General features: G+C 39.9%; 1 protein-coding gene across 1 annotated transcript in view; it reads left to right on the top strand.

The window, feature by feature from the left end:
- BEND2 (BEN domain containing 2) overlaps positions 1–12,047 on the top strand; it is a 74,058-nt gene that overhangs the window by 48,201 nt on the left and 13,810 nt on the right. Inside the window, exons 8-9 of the mRNA XM_049704942.1 lie at positions 4,741–4,848; positions 10,571–10,639. Of these exons, the coding sequence (XP_049560899.1) occupies positions 4,741–4,848; positions 10,571–10,639 (177 nt within the window). The remainder of the gene's footprint in view (positions 1–4,740; positions 4,849–10,570; positions 10,640–12,047) is intronic.

Below are 12,047 nucleotides of genomic sequence, written 5' to 3'. Positions count from 1 at the left end.
CGAAGACCCAACTCAATAATAAATAACTAAGAAGTAAAATACTATAAAATAAAATAAAAATTAAAAGAAAATCAGTTTTTGCTGAAGTATTCTATTTTTTGGAGATGTAAATGGTATTATGTTTTTAATTTGGGTTACACGCGGTCATTGTTAGTGCAGTTGACCCTTGAACAACATGGCTTTGAACTGTGTGGGTCCACTTACATGTGGATTTTTTTCAGTAAATACTATAGTACTATAGAGTCCGAGGTTGGTTGAATCCACAGATGGGTAACTGCAGATACGACTACCATTTATAAAGTTACATGTGGATTTTGACTGCGTGGAGAGTCGGTGCCCCGAAAGCTCACATTGTTCAAGGGTCACCTGTATATAGAATTAAGCTTAATTTTAGAATGTTGATCTTGTATTCTGTGACCTGGATGAACTCACTTATTAGTTTTAAGAGTGTTTTTGAGCAATTCCTTGGGATTTTCTACATAGCCATCCTTCTTGCATTATGCCAGCTGCAAGTGGGGACCATTATATTGCTTCCTGTCCAATGTGTATGCTTTTTGATCCTTTTTATTGCATTATTGCAGTGGCTAGAATCTCCAGTATTATGTTGAATAAGAGTGGTGAGAGTGGACATCCTTGCTTTGTTTGTGATCTTGGGAAGAAAGCATTCAGTCGTTCACCACTTAACATGCTGAGAACTCTTGGTTTCGGTGGATGATCATTATTAAGTTGGGGCGGTTTCCCTCTCTTCCTAACTTGCTGAGAGTTTTTTGCAAATGATTTTTCTATGTCCATGATCACATGGTTCTTGTTCGTTAGCCTGCTGATACGAAGGAGTATATGGATAGGTTTTCCATTGTTGGACGAGCCTTGCATACCTGGGTTAAATCCTTCTTGGTCATGGTGTATAATTCTTTGAATACATAATTGATTTGGTTGGCAAATATTTGATTAAGAATTTATGTGTCCAAGTTCATGGAAGATATTGGTGTGTAGTTTTCTTTTTTGTGTGTTATCTCTGTGTGGTTTTGGTATCAGAGCATACTAGCCTCATAAAATGAGTAAGGATTGCCTCCTCTTGTATTTTATGGAGGAGTAAATGATAAATTAGTGTTAATTCTCTAAATGTTTGGTGAAAATCTCCAGTGAAATCATCTGGGCTTGTAGATACCTTTTTGGGAGCTTTTTAATTGCAAATTTGATATCTTTGACGGTTATAGGACTCTTTAGACTACCTATGCCATCTTCGTTGAGTTGTAGTATTTGTAATTTTGGAAGTATTGGTCCATTTCTTCTAAGTTATCAAATTTGTGAGGGCAAAGTGGGTTGTAGTATTCCCTATTATCGTTTTTTTTCGTTGTTTAAAAATTAATTAATTAAGTTATTTTTGGCTGCGTTCGGTCTTTGTTACTGGGTGCGGGCTTTCTCTAGTTGCTGCGAGCGGGGGTTAGTCTCTGTTGCGGTGCGTGGGCTTCTCCTTGCGGTGGCTTTTCTTGTTGCGGAGCACGGGCTCTAGGTGCCTGGGCTTCAGTAGTTGTGGCACGAGGGCTCAGTAGTTGTGTCTCGCGGGCTCTAGAGCGCAGGCTCAGTAGTTGTGGCGCACGGGCTTAGTTCCTCCGCGGCATGTGGCATCTTCCCAGAGCAGGGCTCGTACCCGTGTCCCCTGCATTGGCAGGCGTATTCCTAATCAGTGCGCCACCAGGGAAGTCCCAAAACTGCTTCATTCTTGAAGGATTGTTTTGCCCGATATAGAATTCATGGTTCAGGGACTTCTCTGGCAGTCCTGTGGTTAAGATTCCGCGCTAACCCTGCAGGGGGCACGGGTCCGATCCCTGCTCTGGGTACTAAGATCCCGCATGCCGCGTGGTGCGGCCAAAAAAAATGAGGCAAAATAGAATTCATGGTTGAGAATTCTTATCTTTTAGTAGTTGAAAGTGTTTTATTTTTAGAAATGTTGTTAAAAGCTCAAACTACCTAGAAAAGAGCCCTGAGACAACAACTTATCCACTTTTATTGGAAAAGAACAGTAGCCAAGATATTTCCTCATTATGTCGCTGCATTCCTCCCAGTTTTGGTGAGTTTGAAATGATACTTTGACATATAGCATATTGAATCTAGAGTCATGAGTCTGTTTAGTGTAAGATAGTGGTATAGTGGTTTAGTGGTTTAGTGTAAGATAGCAGTTATAATAAATAGTACAGAAGGATCCTGTGTTCTCTTTACCCACTTTTCCCCAATGGTATTTACAACTGTAAAATGGTATCAACTTGCAGAATGATAGAAAATTATCACAACCAAGATAGTGACATCATATCATCCACAGATATTTTGGAGCTGTCCCCAGTTTCACTTGCGTTAATATGTGTGCGTATTTAGTTCTATACAGTTTTACCATGTGTGCAGGTTTACGTACCTTCTACCACAGGCAAGCCCTGAAACAGTCCCATCAGCAGCACGATCTCTCATATTGCTCTTTTATAACCACACCCGTCCCCTTCCTATTGACATTTGCCCCCTACTCCTACCCTCTGCCCTGTTGCATGATAACTATGAATCTCTTCTCCAGATCTATTATTCGTCCCTTCAGCGTTGTTATATACATGGAATCATGTGGTGTTTGAGACTGGCTTCTTCCCTCAGTGTAATTCCCTGGAGATTCATTCACACTGTTGTATCAGTGGTTGCTTCTTTTTTATCGCTGACTAGTATTTCGTGGTGTGGATGTACCAGGGTTTATTTTTCTGTTCATCTGTTGAAAACCTCTGCGTTTCCTGTTTTTGACTGTTAGGCGTAAAGGTGATATGAATATTCATTCATAGTTTCAAATTTTGCTTCAGTTCACTCTTTCACACAAGTTTTCACTTCTTTGGATGAATGCCCAAGACTGCAATTTCTGGGTCCTATGGTAACTGCACCCTTAGTTTTATAAGAAATTGTCAAACTGCTTTCCAGTGCAGCTGTACCATTTTCCCTTCCTGCCAGCAATGTATGAGTGATCTAGTTTCTCTGCATGCATATTTCTGTTCCTTCCATTGTTCTTTCTGCTTCTTAATGCTCCAGAATTCTATTATAGGTTTTCTGCTAGAAGGTCTTCTTGTAGCTATTTTCTAAGTATAAGTCAGTTAGTGACAAATACCTTTGGTTTTCCTTTGTCTGTCAATATCTATTTTTGCTTCATTACGGGAGGATAGTTTCATCAGCTATAGGTATGAGGGTGGGAGTCATTTCTCACAGCATTTGAAAAACGTTTTCCTTCCAGAAATATTGGCGGAAGCAGTAAGCAGCCTGGAAGATAACACTCAGATGAAATACCCAGCTTTCTTGGAAGGTGAGAGTGGTAAGATACTTCATATTTCTTCATCCCTCCCAATTTTGGTGAGTTTGTAATGATACATATTACAAGTAGCACGATTTAATCTAGGTTTATGAACACCCTTAATATGAGCTAGTGGTAGCTTTTCCTGATTAAAAATGAAAAGGTTTACTTTAAGAAGATTTTAGCTGGGCATGCAGTTGTAAAAAATAATGCAGAGAGATCGTGTGTCTACTTTACCCGGTTTCCCCCAAAGATAACACCTTGCAAAAGTATAGTACAATATCACAACCAGGATATGGACATTGAAAAAAATCCGCAGATTTCTACTGAGATGTTTTCAGTTTTCTTTGCATATGTGTGTGTTTATGTTTGTGTGTGTGTGTGTATGTGTATTCAGTTTTACATAATTTCATGACATCCTCCATCACAGTGAAGATTCAGAACATTTCCATCACCACAAGGATTCTCCCTTTTGCCCTTGAAACCCACACCCACCTTTGTCCTCTCATGCTCCTACCGCTACCATGCCTGTCCCTGCCCTCAGCAACTACTAATCTGTTTTCCTTCGTTATAATTTTGTCATTTCAACAGTTTTACATAGACTCACATAGTATGTAACCTTTTGGGATTGCCTTTTTTCACTCACCGTAATGCCCTGGAGACTCATCTAGGTTGCTGTGTATATCAGTCCTGTTTTATTTTTGAGTACTACTGCACGGTATGAGTGTACCCTGGCTTGTCTGTCTGTTCACCAGTTGAAGGATGGCTGGGTTGTTTCTTGTTTTCGGCTGTTTGGAGTAAAGCTACTATACTGTGCATGCCCATGGATAGGTTTCTGTATGAACATCAGTTTTCATTTCTCTGGGCTGACACCCAAGAGCACAGTAGCTGGGTCCTATGGTAATAGTAAGTTGAGTTTTGTAAAATCCTGGCAAACTGTTTTCCAGTGCAGCTGTACCATTTTACATTCCCACCAGCAATGTATGAATGATCTAGTTTCTTTGCATGTGTATTTCTGCTCTTTCTTTTTATTATTCTTATGATTAAAAAAGTTCTTTTGGCTGCACCACGCAGCATGTAGGGTGTTAGTTCCCTGACCAGGGATGAAATCCGTGCCCCTGCAGTGAAAGCGCTGAGTCTTAACCACTGGACCTCCAAGGAAGTCCCTGTGGATTTTGTTCTTTCTTCCTTCCTCATGCTCCAAGCTTCCTTCCTTCATTATATCCTTTTGGTCAGATGAGTTTCCTTTAGCCAGTTTTTAAGGGTAAGTCAGTAACAGTTTGTGTTTAGTTTTCCTTTGTCTGCGGATGTGTTTATTTTTCCTTCATTCCTGAAGGATAGTTTTGCCTGAAATAAAAATTACTGTTGAGATTTCTTGTCTTTCAGCACTTGAAAATGTTTTACTTACCAAAATGTTGTTCAAACAGAATCCGGCACAGCAAAGGGTTGTGAGACAATGAATTATCCAACGGTAAAGGAAAATGACAGAGACGAAGGTACTGATTCAGAAAATTCCTTCCACACTGGTGGTTTAGGTGAGTTTGAAATGATCCCTATTATGATACACTCTAACCTAGATCCATCAGCATTCTTAATATTAATTCTTAGTGACTGCGTTTTCAACATTAAACTTTTCATTTTGAGATATTTCAGAATCACATGTAGTTGCAAGAAAAAATAGATCCTGTGTACCCTTTACCCAATACTTCCCAATAGTAGTATTCTGCAAAAAGATGGTAAAATATCACAACTAGGATCTTGACATTGATATGATCCACAGATCTATTCAGATGACCCCAGCTTTACTTGTATTCATTTGTGTGTGTGTCTGTGTGTGTGCATGTAGTTCTCCGCACTTTTATGACGTGTTTAGGTTCAGGTATTCACCACTACAGTCATGATACAGAACTGTTCTATCACTTCCAGGAACCCTCTTTTGGCTTTTTATAACCACACCCACCTCCTTCTTGGCATTCCTTCCCTGCCTTCATCTTTAAGCCATCCAAATACGAATATGTTCTTCCTCGTTATAATATTGTCATTGCAGGACAATGTTCTATTAATGGAGTCATATAGTAGTTAATATTTAAGGATTGCCTTTTTCTCACTCAGCATAATTCCCTGGAGTTTCATCCAAGTTGCTGCATGTATCAGTAGTTCCTTCCTTTTTATTGCTGAGCACAACCATGATTTGTTTATCTGTTCACCTCGTGAAGGACATCTGGGTTGTTTCCAGTCTTTAGCTATTAGGAATAAAGTTGCTGTGAACATTCACGTGCAGGTTTTCGTCTGAACGCAGTTTTCATTTCCCTGTGATAAAGGCCCAAGAGCACAGTTGCTGGGTAGGATGATAATTGCCTGTTTAGTTTTATAAGAAACGGGCAAGCTATTTTCAGAATGAGTGGTTTTAGATTCCCACCAGCAATGTATAAGTGATTCACTTTCTCTGCGTCCTCACCAGCATTTGGTGTTTTCACTGTTTTTAAAATTTTATCCCTTCTGGTAGGTGTATAGTGTAATAATATTTCATTGTGGGTTGAATATGCATTTGCCTTTGGATAGTGATATACAACATCTTTACACGTGCTAATTTTCCATCTGTGTGTTTTTTCTCTGAAATATCTGTTCTGTCTTATAATTTGTTTTCTTTTTTTACTGCTGAGTTTTGGGAGTTGTTTAGATATTTGTGGATACTGGTCTTTTGTTGGATATGTGGTTTGCAAATATTTTCTTCCCTTCTGCACGTTTCCTTTTCATCTTGTCTGCAGGATTTTTTTGTTCTGTTTTGTAGAGAGAGAGGTTTTAATTTTTGTGAGGTTTTCGCTGTATTTTCCTTTTACGGATTTTACTTTAGCTATCGCGTCTATGAACTCTTCTTTTGGTTCTTGATCCCCAATTTTTTCTCCTTTGTTGTTTTCTAAAAGTTTTTTAGTTTACATTTCACATTTGCGTTAATTTTGTATAAGGTGTGAGATGTAGGTTGAGTTTCTTTTTTTTTTTTTTGCCTATGGCTATCCAGTTGCTGCGGTACCATCTTTGCTCCACTGAATTGCTTTTGTACCTTAATCAAAAACCAATTAGGCATATTTGTGTAGATGTATTTCTGGGATCTCTGTTGCGTTCCACGGATCTATGTTTCTATCCCCCTGCCGAACCACAAGCTTGTGATTATTGTTGTTATATAGTAAGCCTTGCGATCAGGTAGAATTATTCCTGCTACTTTTCTTCTTCTTTTCAAAATCATTTTAGCTATGGTAGGTCCTGTGCCTTTCCATCCTAATTTAATTTTAATCTTTTTATTTTTTAAATATGTATTTATTTTTTTGCACTGGGTCTGAGTTGTAGCAGCTGTGCTCCTTAGTTGCGGCACGGGGGCTTCTTAGTTGTGGAATGTGAACTCAAACGCTTCGTTGCGGTATGCATGTGGGATCTAGTTCCCTGACCTGGGAGTGAAACCGGGAGCCCTGCAATCGGAGCACGGAGCGTTAACCACTGCGCCACCAGGGAAATGTCCCCCATCCTAATTTTAGAGTAAGCTTGTTTATGTTTCTCCCCAGAATTGCTGGGATGTTGATGGGAATTGTGTTAAAACTACAGATCAACTTGAGTAGAACTGACATCTTGCATATATTGAGTCTTCTCCTCCATGAGCATTGTATGTCTGTCTGTATGTATTGAGGTCTTCTTTGATTTTTTAAATCATCATTTTGTTATTTTCAGGGTATAGATCCTATACATCTTTTAAAAATAAGTTTGTACTTGGCACTTCCCTTGTGCGCGGTGGTTAAGAATCCACCTGCCAGTGCAGGGGATGCGGGTTCGATCCCTGGTCCGGGACGGCCCCACATGCCGCGGAGCAACTAAGCCCGTGTTTCTCAACTACTGAGCCCGTGCACATAGAGTCCGTGCTCCGCAACAAGAGAAGCCACAGCAATGAGAAGCCTGCGCACCGCAACGAAGAGTAGCGTCCGTTTGACGCAAGTAGAGAAAGCCCGCGCGTAGCAGCGAAGACCCAACGCAACCAAAAATAAATAACTAAGAAGTAAAATACTATAAAATAAAATAAAAATTAAAAGAAAATCAGTTTTTGCTGAAGTATTCTATTTTTTGGAGATGTAAATGGTATTATGTTTTTAATTTGGGTTACACGCGGTCATTGTTAGTGCAGTTGACCCTTGAACAACATGGCTTTGAACTGTGTGGGTCCACTTACATGTGGATTTTTTTCAGTAAATACTATAGTAGTATAGAGTCCGAGGTTGGTTGAATCCACAGATGGGTAACTGCAGATACGACTACCATTTATAAAGTTACATGTGGATTTTGACTGCGTGGAGAGTCGGTGCCCCGAAAGCTCACATTGTTCAAGGGTCACCTGTATATAGAATTAAGCTTAATTTTAGAATGTTGATCTTGTATTCTGTGACCTGGATGAACTCACTTATTAGTTTTAAGAGTGTTTTTGAGCAATTCCTTGGGATTTTCTACATAGCCATCCTTCTTGCATTATGCCAGCTGCAAGTGGGGACCATTATATTGCTTCCTGTCCAATGTGTATGCTTTTTGATCCTTTTTATTGCATTATTGCAGTGGCTAGAATCTCCAGTATTATGTTGAATAAGAGTGGTGAGAGTGGACATCCTTGCTTTGTTTGTGATCTTGGGAAGAAAGCATTCAGTCGTTCACTTAACATGCTGAGAACTCTTGGTTTCGGTGGATGATCATTATTAAGTTGGGGCGGTTTCCCTCTCTTCCTAACTTGCTGAGAGTTTTTTGCAAATGATTTTTCTATGTCCATGATCACATGGTTCTTGTTCATTAGCCTGCTGATACGAAGGAGTATATGGATAGGTTTTCCATTGTTGGACGAGCCTTGCATACCTGGGTTAAATCCTTCTTGGTCATGGTGTATAATTCTTTGAATACATAATTGATTTGGTTGGCAAATATTTGATTAAGAATTTATGTGTCCAAGTTCATGGAAGATATTGGTGTGTAGTTTTCTTTTTTGTGTGTTATCTCTGTGTGGTTTTGGTATCAGAGCATACTAGCCTCATAAAATGAGTAAGGATTGCCTCCTCTTGTATTTTATGGAGGAGTAAATGATAAATTAGTGTTAATTCTCTAAATGTTTGGTGAAAATCTCCAGTGAAATCATCTGGGCTTGTAGATACCTTTTTGGGAGCTTTTTAATTGCAAATTTGATATCTTTGACGGTTATAGGACTCTTTAGACTACCTATGCCATCTTCGTTGAGTTGTAGTATTTGTAATTTTGGAAGTATTGGTCCATTTCTTCTAAGTTATCAAATTTGTGAGGGCAAAGTGGGTTGTAGTATTCCCTATTATCGTTTTTTTCCTTTTTTAAAAATTAATTAAGTTATTTTTGGCTGCGTTCGGTCTTTGTTACTGGGTGCGGGCTTTCTCTAGTTGCTGCGAGCGGGGGTTAGTCTCTGTTGCGGTGCGTGGGCTTCTCCTTGCGGTGGCTTTTCTTGTTGCGGAGCACGGGCTCTAGGTGCCTGGGCTTCAGTAGTTGTGGCACGAGGGCTCAGTAGTTGTGTCTCGCGGGCTCTAGAGCGCAGGCTCAGTAGTTGTGGCGCACGGGCTTAGTTCCTCCGCGGCATGTGGCATCTTCCCAGAGCAGGGCTCGTACCCGTGTCCCCTGCATTGGCAGGCGTATTCCTAATCAGTGCGCCACCAGGGAAGTCCCAAAACTGCTTCATTCTTGAAGGATTGTTTTGCCCGATATAGAATTCATGGTTCAGGGACTTCTCTGGCGGTCCTGTGGTTAAGATTCCGCGCTAACCCTGCAGGGGGCACGGGTCCGATCCCTGCTCTGGGTACTAAGATCCCGCATGCCGCGTGGTGCGGCCAAAAAAAATGAGGCAAAATAGAATTCATGGTTGAGAATTCTTATCTTTTAGTAGTTGAAAGTGTTTTATTTTTAGAAATGTTGTTAAAAGCTCAAACTACCTAGAAAAGAGCCCTGAGACAACAACTTATCTACTTTTATTGGAAAAGAACAGTAGCCAAGATATTTCCTCATTATGTCGCTGCATTCCTCCCAGTTTTGGTGAGTTTGAAATGATACTTTGACATATAGCATATTGAATCTAGAGTCATGAGTCTGTTTAGTGTAAGATAGTGGTATAGTGGTTTAGTGGTTTAGTGTAAGATAGCAGTTATAATAAATAGTACAGAAGGATCCTGTGTTCTCTTTACCCACTTTTCCCCAATGGTATTTACAACTGTAAAATGGTATCAACTTGCAGAATGATAGAAAATTATCACAACCAAGATAGTGACATCATATCATCCACAGATATTTTGGAGCTGTCCCCAGTTTCACTTGCGTTAATATGTGTGCATATTTAGTTCTATACAGTTTTACCATGTGTGCAGGTTTACGTACCTTCTACCACAGGCAAGCCCTGAAACAGTCCCATCAGCAGCACGATCTCTCATATTGCTCTTTTATAACCACACCCGTCCCCTTCCTATTGACATTTGCCCCCTACTCCTACCCTCTGCCCTGTTGCATGATAACTATGAATCTCTTCTCCAGATCTATTATTTGTCCCTTCAGCGTTGTTATATACATGGAATCATGTGGTGTTTGAGACTGGCTTCTTCCCTCAGTGTAATTCCCTGGAGATTCATTCACACTGTTGTATCAGTGGTTGCTTCTTTTTTATCGCTGACTAGTATTTCGTGGTGTGGATGTACCAGGGTTTATTTTTCTGTTCATCTGTTGAAAACCTCTGCGTTTCCTGTTTTTGACTGTTAGGCGTAAAGGTGATATGAATATTCATTCATAGTTTCAAATTTTGCTTCAGTTCACTCTTTCACACAAGTTTTCACTTCTTTGGATGAATGCCCAAGACTGCAATTTCTGGGTCCTATGGTAACTGCACCCTTAGTTTTATAAGAAATTGTCAAACTGCTTTCCAGTGCAGCTGTACCATTTTCCCTTCCTGCCAGCAATGTATGAGTGATCTAGTTTCTCTGCATGCATATTTCTGTTCCTTCCATTGTTCTTTCTGCTTCTTAATGCTCCAGAATTCTATTATAGGTTTTCTGCTAGAAGGTCTTCTTGTAGCTATTTTCTAAGTATAAGTCAGTTAGTGACAAATACCTTTGGTTTTCCTTTGTCTGTCAATATCTATTTTTGCTTCATTACGGGAGGATAGTTTCATCAGCTATAGGTATGAGGGTGGGAGTCATTTCTCACAGCATTTGAAAAACGTTTTCCTTCCAGAAATATTGGCGGAAGCAGTAAGCAGCCTGGAAGATAACACTCAGATGAAATACCCAGCTTTCTTGGAAGGTGAGAGTGGTAAGATACTTCATATTTCTTCATCCCTCCCAATTTTGGTGAGTTTGTAATGATACATATTACAAGTAGCACGATTTAATCTAGGTTTATGAACACCCTTAATATGAGCTAGTGGTAGCTTTTCCTGATTAAAAATGAAAAGGTTTACTTTAAGAAGATTTTAGCTGGGCATGCAGTTGTAAAAAATAATGCAGAGAGATCGTGTGTCTACTTTACCCGGTTTCCCCCAAAGATAACACCTTGCAAAAGTATAGTACAATATCACAACCAGGATATGGACATTGAAAAAAATCCGCAGATTTCTACTGAGATGTTTTCAGTTTTCTTTGCATATGTGTGTGTTTATGTTTGTGTGTGTGTGTGTGTATGTGTATTCAGTTTTACATAATTTCATGACATCCTCCATCACAGTGAAGATTCAGAACATTTCCATCACCACAAGGATTCTCCCTTTTGCCCTTGAAACCCACACCCACCTTTGTCCTCTCATGCTCCTACCGCTACCATGCCTGTCCCTGCCCTCAGCAACTACTAATCTGTTTTCCTTCGTTATAATTTTGTCATTTCAAGAGTTTTACATAGACTCACATAGTATGTAACCTTTTGGGATTGCCTTTTTTCACTCACCGTAATGCCCTGGAGACTCATCTAGGTTGCTGTGTATATCAGTCCTGTTTTATTTTTGAGTACTACTGCACGGTATGAGTGTACCCTGGCTTGTCTGTCTGTTCACCAGTTGAAGGATGGCTGGGTTGTTTCTTGTTTTCGGCTGTTTGGAGTAAAGCTACTATACTGTGCATGCCCATGGATAGGTTTCTGTATGAACATCAGTTTTCATTTCTCTGGGCTGACACCCAAGAGCACAGTAGCTGGGTCCTATGGTAATAGTAAGTTGAGTTTTGTAAAATCCTGGCAGACTGTTTTCCAGTGCAGCTGTACCATTTTACATTCCCACCAGCAATGTATGAATGATCTAGTTTCTTTGCATGTGTATTTCTGCTCTTTCTTTTTATTATTCTTATGATTAAAAAAGTTCTTTTGGCTGCACCACGCAGCATGTAGGGTGTTAGTTCCCTGACCAGGGATGAAATCCGTGCCCCTGCAGTGGAAGCGCTGAGTCTTAACCACTGGACCTCCAAGGAAGTCCCTGTGGATTTTGTTCTTTCTTCCTTCCTCATGCTCCAAGCTTCCTTCCTTCATTATATCCTTTTGGTCAGATGAGTTTCCTTTAGCCAGTTTTTAAGGGTAAGTCAGTCAGTAACAGTTTGTGTTTAGTTTTCCTTTGTCTGCGGATGTGTTTATTTTTCCTTCATTCCTGAAGGATAGTTTTGCCTGAAATAAAAATTACTGTTGAGATTTCTTGTCTTTCAGCACTTGAAAATGTTTTACTTACCAAAAT

This window comes from Orcinus orca, chromosome X (assembly GCF_937001465.1).
Source record: "Orcinus orca chromosome X, mOrcOrc1.1, whole genome shotgun sequence".
NCBI lineage: Eukaryota > Metazoa > Chordata > Mammalia > Artiodactyla > Delphinidae > Orcinus > Orcinus orca.
The sequence above is the reverse complement of the archived record's forward strand: the minus strand, read 5'-3'. Positions and strand labels throughout refer to the sequence as shown.